General features: G+C 44.8%; 1 protein-coding gene across 1 annotated transcript in view; it reads right to left on the reverse strand.

Moving 5' to 3' along the window:
• Positions 1 to 573: 573 nt before the first annotated feature.
• The window catches only part of LOC139563879 (nesprin-3-like), a 104121-nt gene continuing 82069 nt past the window's right edge, over positions 574 to 22625 (reverse strand). The window contains exons 10-21 of the mRNA XM_071382868.1: positions 19411 to 19585; positions 17479 to 17661; positions 17146 to 17289; positions 16700 to 16834; positions 16047 to 16208; positions 14524 to 14696; positions 13485 to 14113; positions 12295 to 12764; positions 11932 to 12090; positions 9132 to 9320; positions 7756 to 7803; positions 574 to 3574 (exon numbers count right to left, since the gene is read on the reverse strand). Coding sequence (XP_071238969.1) covers positions 3386 to 3574; positions 7756 to 7803; positions 9132 to 9320; positions 11932 to 12090; positions 12295 to 12764; positions 13485 to 14113; positions 14524 to 14696; positions 16047 to 16208; positions 16700 to 16834; positions 17146 to 17289; positions 17479 to 17661; positions 19411 to 19585 — 2656 coding nt within the window. The 3' untranslated portion in view covers positions 574 to 3385. The remainder of the gene's footprint in view (positions 3575 to 7755; positions 7804 to 9131; positions 9321 to 11931; positions 12091 to 12294; positions 12765 to 13484; positions 14114 to 14523; positions 14697 to 16046; positions 16209 to 16699; positions 16835 to 17145; positions 17290 to 17478; positions 17662 to 19410; positions 19586 to 22625) is intronic.

The raw sequence follows: 22625 nt of genomic DNA on the forward strand, positions 1-22625 counted from the left end.
CCTGGTAACTCTGGCATTTTACTCCACATATTAAACCAGTTAGTAATTGACCCCCAACAACAACAGTGGCTCAACAATAGAAATAGTATCACTAGAACGGACGTCGCCCCTCAGACCACTGCAGTTTGACTGCAATCATCATGAGTGATTCTACACTGAACACAAATATAAACGCAACATGTAAAGTGTTGGTCCCATGTTTCATGAGATGAGATAAAAGATCCCAGAAATGTTCCATACACACAAAAAGCACATTTGTCTCAAATTTTGTGCACAAATTTGTTTACATCCCTGTTAGTGAGGAGTATTTCTGTCTGTAATAAAGCCCTTTTGTGGGGGAAAAACTCATTTTGATTGGCTGGGTCTGGCTCCTCAGTGGGTCGGCCTGGCCCACCGATGGCTGCGCCAACGCCCAGTCATGTGAAATCCATAGATTAGTGACTAATGAATTGATTTAAATTGACTGATTTCCTTACATGAACTGTTAAATATCTGAAATTGATGCATGTTGCGTTTATAATTTTGATCAGTAGGCTGTAGGCTCAACAATGATTGACACTTCATAGACTTCTGTCAGGTATACACATTGCATATTTATTTCCAGTTTGAGTAAAATACAAAAATATTGGTTAAATAAAAGCTCTGTGTTGAAACATTAAGCATTTTGTTCATTTCAAAATATAGTAACAAAATAGAGTATAATATTTTAATGTTTTACAAAAGCTTTGAATCTTCATTCCTGTCGGCATGTGTGTTTAAAAGCCTTTCATTTTTGTAAAGCAGATACTAATTTGCAAAACACACTATTCCAATCTACGCTAATTCCATTTTGAATACATTTAGCAGAGCACTTAGTAAAGCTACTCCTGCCCATAACACACTGCAACGGAATCTAATTAGGGGTTGCAAAATTCTAGTAACTTTCCAAATATTCCCAGATTTTGCAGAAATCCCAGTTGGTAGATTGCCGGAATCAGTAAGGAATAAGCAAGAAATCCAGAATCCTCCAAGGATTTTTGGAAAACCTGGGAATTTTGTAAGTTACTGAAATTTTGCAACCCTAAATCTGCTACGGTACATTATAATATTCCGACCTAGCCTGTTGCCAGTGTCTGCTTAGCTAACATTCCACTCCTTGAAGGCTACTCCGTGTCAAGGAGTGTAATGTTAGCTATAAAGACTGGCAACCGGGCTAACTCTGACCTTCATCCCCCAACACTATCCTTCTCCTATCCTTGATTCCCAGATCCTTTCAAGAGGAGCACTTCTTTAGGTTCAAGTGAAAGTCCATATGGATGTTCCTTATGTATGACTACAGACATACAGTTCATGGCTGGCTAGGCATTTGAACCTGTGTTGATTGTAAAAGGTTGTATATGTGTCTTACTCAATATAGCAGTGCAAGAAGCAGAGTTGGCAGGTAGGCCCACTGTAGCCATTGCTACTCAAAAGAATGCAGCATATCACCCTGTGGTATAAGTATGGTGATGTTTTGTGCTATATATTGTATTTAAGTTTAACATTCATTTAAAAGCCTCCTAAGAGCTAGATATGTTGGATAAATATATTGAAGAAGCGCATTGCATAAGTTGTTTATAGATAACAGTAGACTGGTATAAATATTCAGTTCAAATCCAGCATACACTCAACTGTAATACTATGCCTTCAATACAGTTTTGAACAAGTAGGGCCGGCATGCACTTTCCTTCTATTTTTCCTTAAGAATAAAGTTGTTCAGTCATTTAACGTTCACAATGACAGACGAAGACAGCCCTCTGAGACCTTCCCAGACAGAGAACAGACACAGATTATACTTCAACATTCTGAGACGAGACAGGTTTCAGTCGAACTAACACACGCTGTCCCCCACTCCCAACAAAAGCTAACAGTTCAAATGTAATCAAATTTAAAACATCGCCAAGCTATTTGTGGGTTATAACCTCGTAAAGACATGTGTGATAAGACACTAATAGAATAACTGGATTTGGTCTCCATTTCCCTAGCAAACCTTAGGTCAGTAAGACACACGTACAGGGACAAATAGAAAAGTGAGTGAATGACAGAAGTCCACACTGGACCGCACGATCAGTGGGAGTGAGGAGAGTCAGGAGAGAGAGAGAGAGGGAGGGGGAGGAGATGAGATGGTAGAAGGGAGATGGTAGAAAGAGAGAGCGAGGAAGAAATAGACAAATAAACTTTGATTTGAAACAGAGGGGGAGAGAGAGGGGAGATAGAAAGAGAGTGCGAGCGAGCAACAGAGAACGAGAGGGGAAAAAGTCAAGGTTGAGAGGTTCATTGCGTCATTTTAAGAGTCTGCTCAAAAAAGGCCCCTCTCCCATAACAGCGGCTATTTCCATCTTATAATCTGGGCCCTGCTGAACATAACGTATAAAAACCAAAGTAAATTTAGCATCTAGAACACTCTGTGGTCCAAGAAAAAGTCAGGGGCCATAGTACAAGGCATTATAATTGCTATATTCACCAAACGGTTTAACTGTGCCAAGGGATCATTACGAAAGTGTTCAAATATAGCATAGAACCTTGAGAAAAGAAAGCATATTGTTCAAACATGCATACCTACAGTACAGTACAGTATAAGTACGATGTATTTAGACAGTCAAAAGTGGGACATCCTGTATACCATTACTGACTGACTTGCTTTATCATCAGTATGTGTTAGATTTGACTTGACTCATGATAGAACAGATATAGTGTTTTGGTGGACATGAGAACATCCTGCATCTAGAATGTCTACTATTCCTGATCATTGAAGCGCTAGGCTGTCATTAACACAGTGCTACAATTGATAAGGGTAATCTGTGCAAAAGCCATTATGTACAGGTTCAAAATAAAGCTTTAAAAACATCTTACACTCATCCAAGAAAAAAAAGCATACGGTTATTTGTGAGGGTTAAAAGCAGTTTAAAAAAGTGTTATCCACACCAGTCTTTAAAATGGCAGCAAACCATGATAGGTGTTTTTGGTATATGATAGATCACACTCAGTTATTTATCTAAGTTATCTAAGACCATGTAAGCATCCTTTCACCCCTTAAATAAAGGCAATAAAAATCCACCTCCTTATCCCACATCATCTCCGCTCCCTACTCCAACATTATGCTAAGTGTTTGGTGGCCATTAGCTACTATAGTGTGAATAGGAGTGTGGAGCGCTGTTCTCTGTGAAATGCTGCCAGCCTGTGTGATAGAGGAGCTGAATTGGCCTGACTGTGTGAGAACAGCTGAGGTCACCCACCCACACACTGTTAATACAGCAGAAACGCATACACACACTGACACACACTCACTGACCCAAACTGACACACACACACACAGAATGGATTGAGGGTGAAGATCAATGGTCTTCATAATCCTATATCTCCTCTCCTATGTGGGTGGAGGTCCGTGGTAACGGAGCATGATGTTGAAGGAGCGGGCAAAGTTGTTGGACAGAGAGCAGCTGGAGCCTTCGTCCATCCAGGGCAGGAAGAAGGCGAAGAGAAGCAGAGCCAACAGCAGGAGCCAGAGGGGCAGGGCCACTCGACACACACGGTACAGCAGGCCTGGAGTCTTCTCCTGCAGGGAGTCAATATACAGACGTTACACACACACACACACACTGTATATATACACATGGAACACACACACATACACATGCACCTAGTCAAATACACAAACACACTCCCAAACAACCCTACTGTGTACAAACAAACAAATTTAAATTCACGTAATTCAACTCATCAATTTTTGGGGGGTAAACAGCTGGGCTTGAGAAAAGAAAATTCATAGACAGAGCAAAGACGGACCATCCATGGGATCAAAATGATAGTCTCTTTTAAGGGAGTGTATACTGTGTCACTTCAACATGGGTCACACAGTAGGGTCAGTGTGAGCTAGCTAGGTAAACAACATAGAAAAGGCTCACAGCTCCCTCAATATAATCAGGATTGTGATGACACACACACACACACACACACACACACACACACACACACACACACACACACACACACACACACACACACACACACACACACACACACACACACACACACACACACACACACACACAGTGTTCTTCCAAGTGAAGCGAGAAAATCCTCACCCACTCACTCATGCTCACTATCTTAACAAGACTGCTCCATCAACTGCCAAGACTTTGCTGTGAGTGACACTACAGTTTCTTTCATCTGTGTCTGCTGTTATTTTTCCCATATCAACAACCTGGGGGTAAACTTAGTTAGCTATCCTCCTCATTTTTAGCCAGCCATGCACCTGCTGTGTTCACAGCTCACTGATAGAGACAGAGAGACGGAGCAAGAGACAGAGCGAGAGACAGAGCGAGAGACAGAGAGAGAGATAGAGCAAGAGCGACAGAGCGAGAGAGACAGAGCGAGAGAGACAGAGCAAGAGAGACAGAGCAAGAGAGACAGAGCGAGAGACAGAGAGTGAGACAGAGAGAGAGACAGAGCAAGAGAGACAGAGCAAGAGACAGAGCGAGAGACAGAGAGAGAGACAGAGAGAGAGAGACAGAGCGAGAGACAGAGCGAGAGAGACAGAGCGAGAGCAAGACAGAGCAAGAAACAGAGCGAGAGAGAAAGAGAGAGACAGAGCGAGAGCGAGAGACAGAGCGAGAGAAAGAGAGAGACAGAAAGAGACAGAGAGAGAGTAAAGAAGGCATCAATCTAGCATCAATCTAGCAGTAAAAAACATCAATAATATATTCAGGCAAATGGCAAAAGAAGCACAACTGAAATTGATAAAAAAAACGAACCAAAAAAGACCACAGATGACAACTGGTTTGATGCAGATTGTAAAATTATAAGGAAAACCACTAGCAAACCAAAAGCAGATACACAAATAATGGTGAATTACACCTTAATTACTGTGAGACTTTAAAACCCTATAAATGTACACTCAGAAACAAAAAAGCACAGTACAACAGCAAGCAGCTGACACTAATTGAGGAGTCCATAAACACAAACAACTTCTGTTTCAAAATTGGAAAACCCCCCCCAAAAATCTAGAGGAATTAGCGATACAAAATGGTGACATATGGACAGCCTAGTTTAAAACACTCTACAACACTGTTCAAATTGACACACACGCAGAACAATGCCAAATTCATGAGTAGTTGAATGGATTTGAAAAAGCTATAGAGGACAATCAAAATCCATTGGACTCCTATATTACTGACCAGGAGCTCTATAAGAAACTTCAGGCCCTCAAATTTAAAAAGCATGCGGACCTGAATGCATCCTAAATGAGATGCTCAAACTCACTAGTGCAAAATGCCAATTGGCTATATTAAAACTGTTAAATTTGATCCTGAGTGTAGTTTATTTCCCTGACATCTGGAATCAAGGACTCATAACCCCCCCAATCTTTAAGAACAAAGACGAATTTGACCCTAAAAATTACAGAGGCATTTGTGTGAACAGTAACCTGGGGAAGGTTTTCTGTAGTATTATAAATGTAAGAGTTCTAAACTTCCTTAATAAGCACAATGTCTTGAGTAACATCCTAATTGGATTTATACAAAAACATCGCACGACCGATCATATTCACACCCTACATACCCAGATAGATAAACATGTCCACCAAAATAATACCAAAATGTATGCTTGCTTTATCGACTTCCAAAAATAATTAGATTATATTTGGCATACAGGACTGTTCTACAAAGTTATTGAAAGTGGTGTAGGGAGCTAAACAAATGACATAATTAATTGGCAATATGTGCAGCATCAAAATTGTCAAGAAAATTACCGAATTCTTTAACCAGGGGCGGGGCCTTCGCCAAGGTTGCAATCTGAGCCCTGCACCCTTCAATATTTACATCAATGAATTGGCCACAATTCTAGAACAATCCTCAGCCCCTGGTGTTAGTCTCCACAATTCAGAGGTTAAATGCCTGATCTTCACAGATGACCTATACATGCTGTCAGCCAAAGCACATGGTCTACAGCAAAAGCCTGGACCTGCTAGAGCAGTACTGCCAGACCTGGGCCCTGGCAGTAAACCCCAAAAAGACTAAAATAATGATTTTCCAGAGAAGATCCAGATCTCAGGGAATTAGACCAAAGTTCTCAATCGGTACAAAATATATAGAGTACTGCACAGACTACTATTACTTAGGTTTAAAAATAAGCTCAACTGACACCTTAATGAGGCAATAAATGAACTGAGAGATAAAGCACGCAGGGCCTTCTACGCCAATAAAAAACACATTCAAATTGAAATACCTATTAAAATGTGGCTAAAACTAATTGAATGTGTCATTGAACCAATTGCACTTTATGGCAGCGAGGTGGTGGGTCCACTTGCAAAACTACAAACAATGCATGCAGGGCAGAATTAGGCCAATATCCACTAATAATACAAACTCAAAAAAGAGCAATTAAGTTTCGGAAACATCTAAAATATCTCATATCATTACCACGCCCTGCAATGCCAAGAGCTGAGCAAAGAAAAGAGTCACCTCATCCAGCAAGTTCACAAACTTGTTCTACTAACACACTGAAGCCTCAGGACCAGAACATCCAATCAATCAGAATAAAACAAATTACAACACAGTCAAAACAAAACTAATTTCCTCATTGGGAAACACAAACACAAACACAATGCAGTGCAACCTGCCCCTAAATCGACAGTACACCGTGGCTAACTGTTTGACCACGGTTACTGATCAAAACCTTAGAAAAACCTTGACAAAGTACAGGCTCAGTGAGCACAGCCTTGCCATTGAGAAGGGTAGACACAGGAAAACCTGGCTCCCTGTAGAGGAAAGGCTGTACAACCACGGCACCACAGCAGAACCCAAGACAGATCTGCATTCCTGGCAACATTTTAAAATATAAAACAATTCGAGAGTTTCATTTCCCCAAACCTGAAACCCAAAATGTCATTTAAGGTGCCCCAAAGCTTTTTTACTATCATTCGTTATATCATTTCTCTTTGTTTCATAGTGTAGTTATTATTTTTTTTGTTTAGTCACATGACTGCCAGACTTAATTGCCATACCTTTTGCCTCATCCCTCTCAACCATAAAATTTTTAAATTCCTCATCAATCCAAAGGGATTTAACAGTTTTTACAGTCATTTTCTTAATGGGTACGTGCTTATTAGTAAAAGGAATAAGTAGTTTCATAAATGCGTCAAGTGCAGCATCTGGTTGCTCCTCATTACACACCACTGACCAGCAAATATTATTTACATCATCAACATAAGAATCACTACAAAACTTATTGTATGACCTCTTATACACTATATTAGGCCCAGCCTTTGAAACTTTGATTTTCCTAGATATGGCTATTATATTGTGATCACTACATCCTATGGATTTGGCTACTCCTTTAAAGCAAATATCTGCAGCGTTAGTAAAGATGTGATCAATACATGTTGATGATTTAATTCCTGTGCTGTTGGTAACTACCCTGGTAGGTTGACTGATAACCTGAACCAGGTTGCAGGCACTAGTTATAGTTTTACGTTTTTTCCTGAGTGGGCAGCTTGATTATAGTCAGTCAATATTTCAATCACCCAGAAAATATGCTTCTCTGTTGATATCACATACATTATCAAGCATTTCACACATATTATCCAGATACTGACTGTAGAGATATTTGCATTCCTCAGGCTGCAGCTTAGACCACTGGACCACCCCAGGCCACACGTTTTTTCCAGTTTGAACTACACTGAATATTAAAGGAATGTTTGACCAAGACAAAATGATTGAGACCGATTGTTAACTGTACCTTAGCTGTCCTGGTGTGTTCCTCTCGGCCAGCAGCACTGGCACCCTGCTGGAAATAAAGCAAGGAAACATACAGGTCAATATACTGCATGTGCTTTATACAGAACAGTGCAGCCAGACCATTACCTAACATTGATGATACACTGCTACCTTCTGGAAGACCAAGGAGGGGAACGGGGGGGGGGGGGGTGGATTAATAGAATACACAAGGTGCAATTTCTAAATTTGGTTGTGTATCAGCAGTCACTCATTTAGCCCATGTCAGCAAAAACCATTTAGATTGTTAAGTTAGTCTGGTGGCCAGCTATTTAAACTTGGAGTAGGAATGGTTGAATTACAAACCGGGGTGGGGCCCATTGATCATCAGTTATCATATTAAAAATGGCAAACATTTGCCTCCACCCTATGGCAAAATGTGTAGAATTGCAGGAAATTAGCTGTAAAACTGCAAATTGTTCTCTCCAACTCCATAGCAAAATGTGTAAAATTGCAGGAAACAAACTTTAAAATGTGTTTTTTCCCCTCTTCAATGCCACTAAAATGCAAGATGGATGTGGGTATGTAGAGCCACCCCTCATGATAAATTTTGTTTTTTTTGTGGCCCCCAAAACATCAAAGTTGCCCATCCCTGTGGTAGACCAATGTATCATCTCTTTATTATAGGATACTCTTTAACGCCCTCTGCTGGAGATACATTTTACACAGCACCCTATTCCCTATATATTGCACTACTTTTGTCCAGAGCTACAGTATATTCTTGGCTTGTTTCGTTCGTTCTGGACTGATGCCTATCTGAGCATTCTACACAATGCATAATCAATGAGTGCTGATGAAAATTTCATCAAAAGTGCATTACAGTGGCTTGGAAATACAATGCCCCTGAAAAGGAGGCAAATAATTAGTAGGAAAACCTTCTGTCATCATTTTGATGGCGCCAGATTGACTTTAAATGCAGTATACTGTTAGCTACGATTGAGGGGTAGACACTGGCTTTTAGCTAGCTACCGTTAGCATTGCTGGCTATTTTAGCAAAACTTTGCTAGCTAATGACAACATTTCCATTTGTCTAAAGTAAATTTGACGACATGATAATGCTGGCAAAGTTGTTTCCTACTAAACATTTGACTACTTTAGCAACGTAATCATATTTCCAGGCAGTCGTTAGCCTCTGTCCAGAATGACTGGGCTTATGACGACTTCAGAGCACCTCTACCACACCACTGGTAGAGGGCAGCCTGAGAACGTTCATAACAATGGCATGACCAAGTGACAGAGGTGCAACTTATGAATAGGTCCTAGTCAAAAATAGTGCACTATAAAAAGAGAATAGGATGCCATTTCAGAGGCATAATACAATATTTGCACAGTATTGTTTACCTTGACATTCAACAGGGCCTCGAGGTCTCCAACGTCCTTCAGTTTGGACTTGTAGAGCATCCAGCGATAACGTATCTCCTCCATGCCCACATCCTCAGCCCCACGGTCAGCCCTGGCCCCGGCTACAGCCCAAGCCATCAGTAGTAGCTGGAACTGCTCCTGACCCCAGTCTACACTGGACCGCAAGGTCTGTGGGAGTGAGGAGAGGGAGGGGTGAGAGAGGAAGAAGAAAGAGAGAGGGGGAGAGACAGAGAGGGAGGGATAGAAAGAGAGGAAGAGAGAGAGGGGGAAGAGACAGAGAGGGAGGGATAGAAAGAGAGAGGAAGAGAGAGAGGGGAAGAAAGAGAGAGGGGGAGAGACAGAGGGAGGGATAGAAAGAGAGGAAGAGAGAGAGGGGGAAGAGACAGAGAGGGAGGGATAGAATGAGAGAGGAAGAGAGAGAGGGGGAAGAAAGAGAGAGGGGGAGAGAGACAGGGAGGGATAGAAAGAGGAAGAGAGAGAGGGGGAAGAGACAGAGAGGGAGGGATAGAAAGAGAGGAAGAGATGGAGGGGGAAGAGACAGAGAGGGAGGGATAGAAAGAGAGGAAGAGAGAGAGGGGAAGAGAGAGAGAGGGAAGAGACAGAGAGGGAGGGATAGAAAGAGAGAGGGGGAGAGAGACAGGGAGGGATAGAAAGAGAGAGGAAGAGAGAGAGGGGGGGAAGAGAGAAGGGGAGTGAACAACAGGGGGACGGAGAACTGTTGCATGTGGCTGAGGGATAAGCAGGGGAATTGCTGCATCATGTAATTAACAATAAGCAATGTGTCAGTGAATAATGTCTACACAGGATCTTTGCACAGGAGAATTCAGGCCTCAGTAAATCCTGAAGCAATAATCCTTCAAATCTACTGAAACACACACATTATATCCCCAATCAAACATCTCCAATCCCCCGTCTGCCTTGAATCAATGTCCATCGTCTGCTGACTGAATTTGAAGCGTTCTCTGTGGTCCCATACTGACAGATACACCCTAACCACTAACATGGCCTGATAGTGTCCCAAATGACACCCTATTTCCTTTATAGTGCACTATATTGAACCACAGACCTATTTCAAAAGTAGTGCACTAAATAGAGAATAGGGTGCCATTTTGGATGTCACTTGTCTGACTGTCAGGCAGCTTGTGGTTGGGATGTAACCTGTCTGACTGTCAGGCAGGTTGTGGTTGGGACGTAACCTGTCTGACTGTCAGGCAGCTTGTGGTTGGGTCGTAACCTGTCTGACTGTCAGGCAGCTTGTGGTTGGGATGTAACCTGTCTGACTGTCAGGCAGCTTGTGGTTGGGATGTAACCTGTCTGACTGTCAGGCAGCTTGTGATTGGGATGTAACCTGTCTGACTGTCAGGCAGCTTGTGATTGGGACGTAACCTGTCTGACTGTCAGGCAGCTTGTGGTTGGGATGTAACCTGTCTGACTGTCAGGCAGCTTGTGGTTGGGATGTAACCTGTCTGACTGTCAGGCAGCTTGTGGTTGGGATGTAACCTGTCTGACTGTCAGGCAGCTTGTGATTGGGATGTAACCTGTCTGACTGTCAGGCAGCTTGTGGTTGGGATGTAACCTGTCTGACTGTCAGGCAGCTTGTGATGTAACCTGTCTGACTGTCAGGCAGCTTGTGGTTGGGATGTAACCTGTCTGACTGTCAGGCAGCTTGTGGTTGGGACGTAACCTGTCTGACTGTCAGGCAGCTTGTGGTTGGGATGTAACCTGTCTGACTGTCAGGCAGCTTGTGGTTGGGATGTAATCTGTCTGACTGTCAGGCAGCTTGTGGTTGGGATGTAACCTGTCGGACTGTCAGGCAGCTTGTGGTTGGGATGTAACCTGTCTGACTGTCAGGCAGCTTGTGGTTGGGATGTAACCTGTCTGACTGTCAGGCAGCTTGTGATGTAACCTGTCTGACTGTCAGGCAGCTTGTGGTTGGGATGTAACCTGTCTGACTGTCAGGCAGCTTGTGGTTGGGACGTAACCTGTCTGACTGTCAGGCAGCTTGTGGTTGGGATGTAACCTGTCTGACTGTCAGGCAGCTTGTGGTTGGGATGTAATCTGTCTGACTGTCAGGCAGCTTGTGGTTGGGATGTAACCTGTCTGACTGTCAGGCAGCTTGTGGTTGGGATGTAACCTGTCTGACTGTCAGGCAGCTTGTGGTTGGGACGTAACCTGTCTGACTGTCAGGCAGCTTGTGGTTGGGATGTAACCTGTCTGACTGTCAGGCAGCTTGTGGTTGGGATGTAACCTGTCTGACTGTCAGGCAGCTTGTGGTTGGGATGTAACCTGTCTGACTGTCAGGCAGCTTGTGGTTGGGATGTAACCTGCCTGACTGTCAGGCAGCTTGTGGTTGGGATGTAACCTGTCTGACTGTCAGGCAGCTTGTGGTTGGGATGTAACCTTTCTGACTGTCAGGCAGCTTGTGGTTGGGATGTAACCTGTCTGACTCTCAGGCAGCTTGTGATGTAACTGTCTGTCAATTCAGCTGCCAAAAGTTATTTTAGTCTTCTAGAGGAAGGCCAGAAGGTTTGTGAATTTGTCAGGGCCTCGCTGTAAGGTTTGTTTATACCATCCTAGGGTTTTGTTTGGTGCACTCTGAACATAATGTCCTCCAGATGAAATACACATGTTTTATGAAGTTATCATGTAGCATGCATATAACTAACCATAAGACGGCCACAGACCTAGAGTAACTTATCATTTTTGTGTAAATATAAACAGGAATGAAATACTGGAAATGCAACAGTGTATATTTCTGAGAAGAAACATCAGCACCAACCATGAGTGTGTTCTGCCTGATCTTGAGTTCTTTGGTGCTCAGCGGTCCCTCTGTGCTGAGAATCCCTGAGAGTGTATCGTTCTCCTTCTGTAGCCAGGCCTCAAACTCCCTCCTCCTGTCCTCATAGTCCCCTGCACTCAGGGTTGCCCCAACACCTGCCTGAAGGACCCCAACAACAACATGATCAGCAACAATCAGCTAGCTAATTGTCTTAATATTTCAGTTTATAACGGCAGTTGAATATGGGTCACAGTGTATTGAGAGACGAGTCAGTTATAGCATGCCAATTTGAAGTTTATATCTTCCTTTATGAAAATGTGATTATTATGGTTGGAGTTAATAGAATGGGTGGAGAAACCAGACCGTGGTGTGGTGACTTGAGCCCTGTAGCCTTCCAGAGGGTTTTCTAGCAGAGCCTTGCTGGAATGACAGAGTGAGACCATCCATGACTGAATCCTCCATCCTGGTCTTGATAGGCGGGAAAAAGCCTCTGTGTCGCAGATGTCCCCCTTCACTGTGGTCTCTCATTTCACCTGTTCCCTCTTCGTAGTTGCCTCTGCTGCCGTGCCCTGGCCCAGAGCCTGACCCTAACCCCACATCTACCTCCATGGCCAGGGATTCATCCATCCCTCTGGACCTCTGCCCAGCCACCCACTCCTCTGTCCCCCCGCGACTGCTGGACCCAGACACCTCCAACACCACCACCCCGCTAACCCTGGAGCCAGAGTCCCCCACTACCCCGCTAACCCTGGAGCCAGAGTCCCCCACTACCCCGCTAACCCTGGAGCCAGAGTCCCCCACTACCCTGCTAACCCTGGAGCCAGAGTCCCCCACTACCCCGCTAACCCTGGAGCCAGAGTCTCCCACCACCCCGCTAACACTGGAGCCAGAGTCCCCCACCACCCCGCTAACCCTGGAGCCAGAGTCCCCCACTACCCTGCTAACCCTGGAGCCAGAGTCCCCCACTACCCCGCTAACCCTGGAGCCAGAGTCCCCCACTACCCTGCTAACCCTGGAGCCAGAGTCCCCCACTACCCTGCTAACCCTGGAGCCAGAGTCCCCCACTACCCCGCTAACCCTGGAGCCAGAGTCCCCCACTACCCCGCTAACCCTGGAGCCAGAGTCCCCCACCACCCCGCTAACCCTGGAGCCAGAGTCCCCCACTACCCTGCTAACCCTGGAGCCAGAGTCCCCCACCACCCCGCTAACCCTGGAGCCAGAGTCCCCCACTACTCTGCTAACCCTGGAGCCAGAGTCCCCCACTACCCCGCTAACCCTGGAGCCAGAGTCCCCCACCACCCCGCTAACCCTGGAGTCAGAGTCCCCCACCACCCCGCTAACCCTGGAGCCAGAGTCCCCCACTACCCCGCTAACCCTGGAGCCAGAGTCCCCCACCACCCCGCTAACCCTGGAGCCAGAGTCCCCCACTACCCCGCTAACCCTGGAGCCAGAGTCCCCCACCACCCCGCTAACCCTGGAGCCAGAGTCCCCCACCAACCCGCTAACCCTGGAGCCAGAGTCCACCACCACCACCACCCCCCCTCCTCCTCCACCATGGGTGCTTCTGCCCCCTGTGTGGCCTGATGTCATCCCTGTGGTTCCCTCCTCTCCCCTCTGACCGTACCCCCCTCTCCAAACGATGGAGGAGTCCACCTCTTCTACACCCAGGCTGTGCTCACCGCCACCCCTCTCCTTCTCCCTTTCCCTCTCCCTGCTTCCACTCCCACCGCCCTGTCCCCGTCTCTGACTGCCCGCCAAGGTTAACGTCATAGGACTCAGTTGTTGACCAAGAGTCTGTCGATCCCTGCCCTGTCTCTCTCCATGTTCAGAGAGATCCATAACCTCCATACTGCCCTCAAACGCTCCCTCGACCCAAATACCCTCTTCTGCTCCAAAACTCTCCACTCCTTCCCCTTGCTCCAACCTTCCTCCTAACCCTGTTCTTCCCCCTCTCCCAGCCCCCACCCCAGAGCTCTGAGAGAGCCAGACCCCATGGCCCTCTCCTGGGGATCTCTCTAGAGCACCCTCCCTACTGCTGCTGGAGCCACTACCCTTGATCATGTCTCCTCCCTCCCCAGGAAAGAGCTCCCTGCCTGGGCCTGCCCTCTCCCCAGCCTGGCCTCTCACCCTCTCCCTCTGGGTGTCTAAGTCATGGTCCTCAGAGCTGTGCCCATTCAGCAGCCTGGGAACGGAACAGAACAACAGACAGTCAGTACTGAAGGCATCTCTTAAGATTGTGCAATTGGCCGCATTAAATACTTTTCACCCAGATGCAGGGACAGCATATGAAATATAATTACTTTTATGTAGAAGGTTTTTGGAGATAAATGTGCACAAGCCATAAGAGGTTGTTGAGGACCTCAACTGAAATCCACTAAACTACAGATGTAGTAGTAGTAGTAGTATTAGTAGTGGTGCTAGATTACTTCTCCCTTAGAGACCATACCATTCACTAGAGTGGCAGATGTCATAGACCTGCATAGCTATAGAATGTGATAATGGCAGCCATCTTGGTCAGGAATAAATAACCCTTCTTGTGTTCTATATTTAATTCTATGAGTTTTGCATCCAGCCCGAAGTAGTGTGGTGTACCTGAAGAGGTTGAGGCTGAGGTCATGGAGGGCCATCCAGGACTCCCTCAGGTGCTTCATGTCCCTGAGGATGTGCACCCGGCCCTCCTCAGAGGTCCTCTCCAGCACCCCCTGGCCCTGCACCTCTGTCTGGTGCAGCTGCAGCTCCTTCTCTGGGAACTCACCTAGTGCCCTCTACAGGGTCGGAGGAAGAATAACAGGACAGGACGGGACTTAGGCTGTGGCCACATAGAGACTTATGAAAACATATGAAAACAGAAACATATTCATCAGTGTCCGTTTTTTCAAACAAGTTGCACCAAACCAGTGTCTACATGTGAAAACAGTCAGTTTCTATGATCTGTGGTTAAAAATATATATTTTAAATGCTTTTCTGACATTACAGGGTAGGATTAAAAGTTAAAAAACATTTTCAAAACATGTAACAAGTTTCTAGCCAGAGGGAGGGCATTTCTTGCTCCCCACGTCACCGCGAATCTCGTAGTGTTAGAAAATCACTGTTAAAATTTTTTCACTTTTGATGATGTCATCGGGGAGAACTTTTTATCTTTAAAGGGCTCCAAAGCACTCAAATCTTTTTATTTTTTTATTAAAACTTTATTTAACTGGGTAAGTTAGTTAAGAACAAATTCTTATTTACAATGGACGGCCTACAACGGCCAAACCCAGACGACGCTGGGGCAATTGTGCGCCACTCTATGGACTCCCAATCACGGCCGGTTGTGATACAGCCTGGATTCGAACCAAGGTGTCTATAGTGACGCCTCAACCACTGAGATGCAGTGCTTTAGACAGCTGCGCCACTCGGGAGCCCAATCCTTGGGTCGCTTGTCTTTTCAGTTCGCTGTAGCTAGCAACTGGAACGAGCTGCAACAAACACTCAAACCAGACAGTTTTATCTCAGTCTCTTCATTCAAAGACTCAATCATGGACACTAACTGACAGTTGTGGCTTCTTTGTGTGATGTATTGTTGTCTCTACCTTCTTGCCCTTTGTGCTGTTGTCTGTGCCCAATAATGTTAGTACCCTGTTTTGTGCTGCTACTACGTTGTGCTGCTGCCATGTTGCTACCATGTTGTGCTGCTACCATGCTGTGTTGTTGTCTAGGTCTCTCTTTATGTAGTGTTGTGTTGTCTCTCTTTTGTGATGTGTGTTTTGTTCTATATTTCTATAAAATGTATATACATTTGAATCCCAGCCCTGCCCCCGCAGGAGGCCTTTTGCCTTTCGGTAGGCCGTCATTATAAATAAGAATTTGTTCTTAACTGACTTGCCTAGTTAAAAATAAAAAAAATAAAAACAACTCTACAAAACATAACAATTTGCCGTTTTCACATATGTTGACATTGGTATTGTGCCGGAGATACTGAAAATGAAGTTGAAAAGTAAGTGGTGGCTTTGCCCTTTAAAATAACAGACCAGTACCTCAGTCTTGTGCTGTCTGTTGTGCCATCAACATACTATCCTAGACATAACATACCATACTATACCAGAACATAACAGATAAATGTGTAAAGTCAGTACCTCAGCCTCTTGCTGTCTGTTGTCCAGGCTCCACTCCCCAGTAGAACTGCGGTAGGACTCCAGCTTCTGCCTCATAATCATCAGCCACTTCTCCACGTTCAGCAGGCTCTCGTGGAAACTCTCGTGCTCCCCGATGCTCTCCTCACTCTCCTTCACCTTTACCTGACACAGAGAGAGACACATCCAAACATGAATGCACAAATACAGTACATATACAGTATGTGCCTGATTAACACTATAGTGCCAACCTTAACCGTACTGTTGACTGGGATATTTTCTCTTCACATTGTCCTTCCCAGCACGCTTCCAGAAACTATAATGATGCGTAACACCAGAAAGCCGGGGTGGCAGCGTAGCCTAGTGGTTAGAGCGTTGGACTACTAACCGCAAGGTTGCAAGATCAAATCCCCTAGCTGACAAGGTACAAATCTGTTGCTCTGCCCCTGAACAAGGCAGTTAACCCACTGTTCCTAGGCCGTCATTGAAAATAAGAATTTGTTCCTAACTGACTTGCCTAGTTAAATAAAGGTAAAATTAATTTAAAAAAAGCCCAGCTCAGCTTGGCTCAGTAGCATGAAAAGGGTCATTGTTAACCTTTTTCAAAACCTGTGAAGAAAGCATGGAGATGCCATCTCTCTCAGAGCCCTTCTTACCCTGACCGACTTGTAAAGGATTCTCCAGTCCCCGTAAAGCCTCTCAAACTGTGTCCTGTTAGCAGAGCTAGACGACACCAGAGTCTCCAGAGCTGTGATGTGGGCCTCACAGTCCTCCAAGTCCTTCTTGATCACCTGAGAGAGGACACAAGCAGTAGCTTATTAATAGTAAAAAAATTATCAATGGCTTATGAATACTTTATAAATGCTTATAAATGCTTTGCTTATGTACAGTATATGCTTCTCCTATTACACACTGGAACTGGCTAGAGGAAACCAGTTTGAGAGACACAGGCATAGATACCGTGAGCACAGAATTAAATAGAACACTAGAATGGATGTTGGCAACAAAACAGCCATCTTGGTCAGGAAAATGTTAATTCTAAAACCTGATCATATGTGGTAATATACTGTATGAAACAATGACATGGCAGTGAGTGACCCACCCGTTGCTGGTCTGACTGGCTCTTCTTGGCCAGTATGTCTGGCTGGAGGCTGTCTGCTGAGATCAGTCTCTCTCTCAGCAGGGTCAGCTTGTTCCTGATTGACTTGCAGGCGTCCCCAAAGTCCTTTGTCCTTGAGATCAAACCCTAAAAGAAAGGACATATCAGAAATTAGGGGTTGCATCTAAAATGGCACCCCATTCCCTAATAATGCACTACATTCAACCAGAGCCCTATGACAAACACACCCCACACCACACCACACACACACACACACCACACCACACCACACACCCCACACCACACCACACACACACACCACACCACACCACACACCTGCAATCTTGCTTTCCTCTGCAGCAGCTGGTTGTGCAGTAACTCCCTGCTCCTCACGGTGTCATTGAGCTCTGTCATTAGACTCTCTGCTCTGTCTGAGCCGAACACTGAACACAGCAGATCTCTCTTCAACAGCATCAAACGCAACTGCTCCTGCAGCTGCAGACTGTGCTTCAGCAACCTCTGTAGGGGGAATGAGCGAAATAGGGAAAGGCAGTGAGGGAAAATAAAAAATATAAATATATAGGCAGGGGATAAATCAAGAAAAGTGTAAGTGTGTAGATGGAAGACAGTAAAAGAGGGGATATTGAAAGGGGAAGGAGAGAAAAAAGGGGGAGATACAAAGAAAAATAACGATTTAAGCGGGAACACACCACAGATGAAAGCTATGTGTAGTAGAAATATGTCCCTCTAGTAGATAGATCACACATTTCTTGGTGTCAAAGTACAGCAACCATATCTTCTTTTTCACAGATCAGGGATTGATTGAGCTCTCTGACATTTGCTGTCATTACTCCCATATCTGGAGGGGAGTTTAGATTAGGAGGAAGTCATTTTCTGATGGAGAAGGCTAGGACGCGTGTGAAAGAAAAAATTACATACTTACCTGATTTGGTGGATATTAATAGTAAACTATTATATATTTAACTTAGAGTAAGACTGGCCTGCTAATGCTGACATTTATGGTGTCCACTCTAGCTTCCTGCAGCTAGTCTGGGTGTCGAGGACATGGGTTTTACTAGAGATAGCTTGAAGCTGACAATTGATTGATGTCTTGGTGATAAAAAACCAAACAGTCACATTCCAGTCTATCAATAGTGGTGCATGTGAGACATATGTCTCTGGTCTAACTGGGCCTGCATTCTATAGATGAGATGTGTGTGTCACCGAGATAGAGATAGCCTGGAGGAATATCCTTGCATCTGGGAAACATCTGGGAAATTAGCCTGGAGGATTAGAACCCCCCCCCCGTGCAGAGAAACAACAGGATGAACCCAGGGTGGGTAATGGTGCCCAATCTGCATGGGGGGGGGTTGAGCCAGCCATGGTTGAAGCAGTTTTAGGTTTGGTATATAAAGACCCGGTATTCTCTGTATGATTCAGACTCTCAGTCCGACAGTCAAGACTGTTGGGTTGACAGTTTCGTTAATAATTAATCGATATTAAATAAAGATGATTGTTTGAAGAAATTACCAAGTCTCTCTCAGTAATGAATTTCCACGACATGTGTCCCAAACTGCACCCTGGTCAAAAATAGTGCACCAAATAGAGAATACGGTGCTATTTGGGACGCGTTCTAAGCCAATCTCTGTCCAGTTCCAGTACTGTATGTAGGGATGATTACATTTCCCTAGCTGGCCTAATTAAGGTACCATGAATACTGAAGATCTGCTTTTCTCTTTTCATTATCATCTCCATGCCTTAAGAGCCACAGTTACGACTGAGATTCAGACATTAATGATCCCCCTTATGAACACAATCCTGGTTTAGCGGTTTGATTGACGGGAGTGACTCTTACTGTAAATATGAGTTTAACTTTTTCTCTAAGTATTTTACTTTACTGTATTCAAATTATTTTGTTGTTTGTTTACGTCCTGCTACATCCCTTTTAAAGATGGAATCCGCATTAGGGGAGGCAAGGCCACTGTCTCCCCATGCACCTCTGTTATTGTTTTTACTTTGTGAATGAAATGAAGGTGAGGTGCATCCAGCAGTGTGTAAAACATTACTGCAGTACATATTCTGCTGTTCTTTCGCGTGGGCAATGATGTCCGAGGAAAAAAACAGTGTTAATTTCTTTTACAATAACTTGTTTGTTGTTGTAATATCCTAAACGGACATGGCCGTTTCACCATAAATAATTCCAGTTTTAAACCTGGTGGAATAATAGTTGATTAAAATCAGTAGCAGTCTGCAGTGTGCTGTTCCTACCTGGATGTTCTGCACCAGCATGGCGACGTGTGAGAACTCAGACACTTCAGCAGAAGACTCCAGCACTTGAGAGACAACCTGACTCCACTGAGAGAATCCATGCAGAGGGTCCTGCAGCACTTGTCTCAGCCCCAACTCTGACTCCACACATAGCTTCACAGCACGACACTTCACACTGCACGGGGACAAAGGAAATGAGCATAAGACTTTACATGAATTAAAGACATATGTACTAGGGTTGGGTGGTAAGCAGATTTTCATAACGTGGTATACGGTATTACAGGCAGTGAACACAAGGGGCGCAAAAAAAAAAAAAGCTATATACATACTATTTTGTTTTTACGCACAAAACTAATTTAGGCAGCAAGGATCTTGATCCAGGAGCTAGCCACTCCAGATTCATAGCTGGACCTGAGCTGGAGATCATTTATATCTTACATAATTAACTTATAAGCAGCGGTGTAGCACACACCCCCTGAGCATTAGGGTATTGAAAATCATCCCGTTCGTATTTCAAAAATACCCCTGTATACGGTGTTGGGTTGTACTTTGAAATACTTGCTACACCAGAAGTTATTGGTTACATGTATGAGGAATGTACAGTACCAGTCAAAAGTTTGGACACACCTACTCATTCAAGGGCTTTTCTTTATTGTTACTATTTTCTACATTGTAGAATAATAGTGAAGACATCAAAACTATTAAATAACACATATGGAATCATGTAGTACCCAAAAAAGTGTTAAACAAATCTAAATATATTTTATATTTGAGATTCTTCATAGTAGCCACCCTTTGCCTTGATGACAGCTATGCACACTCTTGGCATTCTCTCAACCAGCTTCATGAGGTAGTCACCTGGAATGCATTTCAATTAACAGGTGTGCCTTGTTAGAAGTTCATTTGTGGAATTTCTTTCCTTCTTAATGAGTTTGAGCCAATCAGTTGTGTTGTGACAAGGTAGGGATGGTATACAGAAGATAGCCCTATTTGGTAAAAGACCAAGTCCATATTATGGCAAGAACAGCTCAAATAAGCAAAGAGAAACGACAGTCCATCATTACTTTAAGACATGAAGGTCAGTCAATCTGGGAAATTTGTGCAGTCTCAAAAAATATCAAGCTCTATGATGAAACTGGCTCTCATGAGGACCGCCACAGGAAAGGAAGACCCAGAGTTACCTCTGCTGCAGAGGATAAGTTCATTAGAGTTACCAGCTACAGAAAATGCAGCAAAAATAAATGCTTCAGAGCTTAAGTAACAGACACATCTCAACATTAACTGTTCAGAGGAGACTGTGTGAATCAGGCCTTCATGGTTGAATTGCTGCAAAGAAGCCACTACTAAAAATGGCACCGGAAGAAATGGCAGCAGTTTTATGGGCGCCCAACCAATTGTGCTATTATGTGTTTTTTTTCGCGTTATTTGTAACTTATTTTGTACATAATGTTTCTGCAACCGTATCTTACGGCAAAAAAAGAGCTTCTGGATATCAGGACAGCAATCACTCACCTCGGATTAGACAAAGATTTTTTCTTCAACAAACAAGACGCACAAGACATTCTCCAAACACCCGGCAGGGCTGACATCGCCGTTATTTGCAAGAGGAAGGAACAGAGGACAGATGAAGGTACAGAGGACAAAGAGCCGGATGCCTGGTAAAGACCCGGAAAAGGCGAGTGGGAAAGCTGCCGTTACCATCAATACTACTCGCCAACATGCAATCATTGGACAATAAACTAGACGAGGTACGAGTGACTGTACGTATATACCCCAACCAGAAGCCATGGATTACATGCAACATTTGCGCTGAGCTAAAGGGTAGAGCTGCCGCTTTCAAGGTGCGGGACTCTAACCCGGAAGCTTACAAGAAATCCTGCTATGCCCTGCGATGAACCATCAAACAGGCAAAGCGTCAATACAGGGCTAAGATTGAATCATACTACACCGGCTCTGATGCTCGTCTCATGTGGCAGGGCTTGCAAACTATTACAGACTACAAAGGGAAGCACAGCCGTGAGCTGCCCAGTGACACGAGCCTACCAGATGATCTAAATCACTTCTATGCTCGCTTCGAGGCAAGCAACACTGAGGCATGCACGAGAGCATCAGCTGTTCCGGACGACTTTGTGATCACGCTCTCCGTAGCCGATGTGAGTAAGACCTTTAAACAGGTCAACATACACAAGGCTACGGGGCCAGACGGATTACCAGGACGTGTGCTCCGGGCATGTGCTGACCAACTGGCAGGTGTCTTCACTGACATTTTCAACATGTCCCTGATTAAGTCTGTAATACCAACATGTTTCAAGCAGACCACCATAGTCCCTGTGCCCAAGAACACAAAGGCAACCTGCCTAAATTACTACAGACCCGTAGCACTCACGTCCGTAGCCATGAAGTGCTTTGAAAGGTTGGTAATGGCTCACATCAACACCATTATCCCAGAAACCCTAGACCCACTCCAATTTGCATACCACCCAAACAGATCCACAGATGATGCAATCTCTATTGCACTCCACACTGTCCTTTCCCACCTGGACAAAAGGAACACCTATGTGAGAATGCTATTCATTGACTACAGCTCAGCGTTCAACACCATAGTACCCTCAAAGCTCATCACTAAGCTAAGGATCCTGGGACTAAACACCTCCCTCTGCAACTGGATCCTGGACTTCCTGATGGGCCGCCCCCAGGTGATGAGGGTAGGTAGCAACACATCTGCCATGCTGATCCTCAACACTGGAGCTCCCCAGGGGTGCGTGCTCAGTCCCCTCCTGTACTCCCTGTTCACCCACGACTGCATGGCCAGGCATGACTCCAACACCATCATTAAGTTTCCAGACGACACAACAGTGGTAGGCCTGATCACCGACGAGACAGCCTATAGGGAGGAAGTCAGAGACCTGGCCGGGGGGTGCCAGAATAACCACCTATCCCTCAACGTAACCAAGACTAAGGAAATTATTGGTGGACTACAGGAAAAGGAGGACTGAGCACGCCCCCATTCTCATCGACGGGGCTGTAGTGGAGCATGTTGAGAGCTTCAAGTTCCTTGGTGTCCACATCAACAACAAACTAGAATAATCCAAACACACCAAGACAGTCGTGAAGAGGGCACGACAAAGCCTATTCCCCCTCAGGAAACTAAAAAGATTTGGCATGGGTCCTGAGATCCTCAAAAGGTTCTACAGCTGCAACATCGAGAGCATCCT

This window comes from Salvelinus alpinus, chromosome 34 (genome assembly GCF_045679555.1).
Source record: "Salvelinus alpinus chromosome 34, SLU_Salpinus.1, whole genome shotgun sequence".
In the NCBI taxonomy this organism is placed as follows: domain Eukaryota; kingdom Metazoa; phylum Chordata; class Actinopteri; order Salmoniformes; family Salmonidae; genus Salvelinus; species Salvelinus alpinus.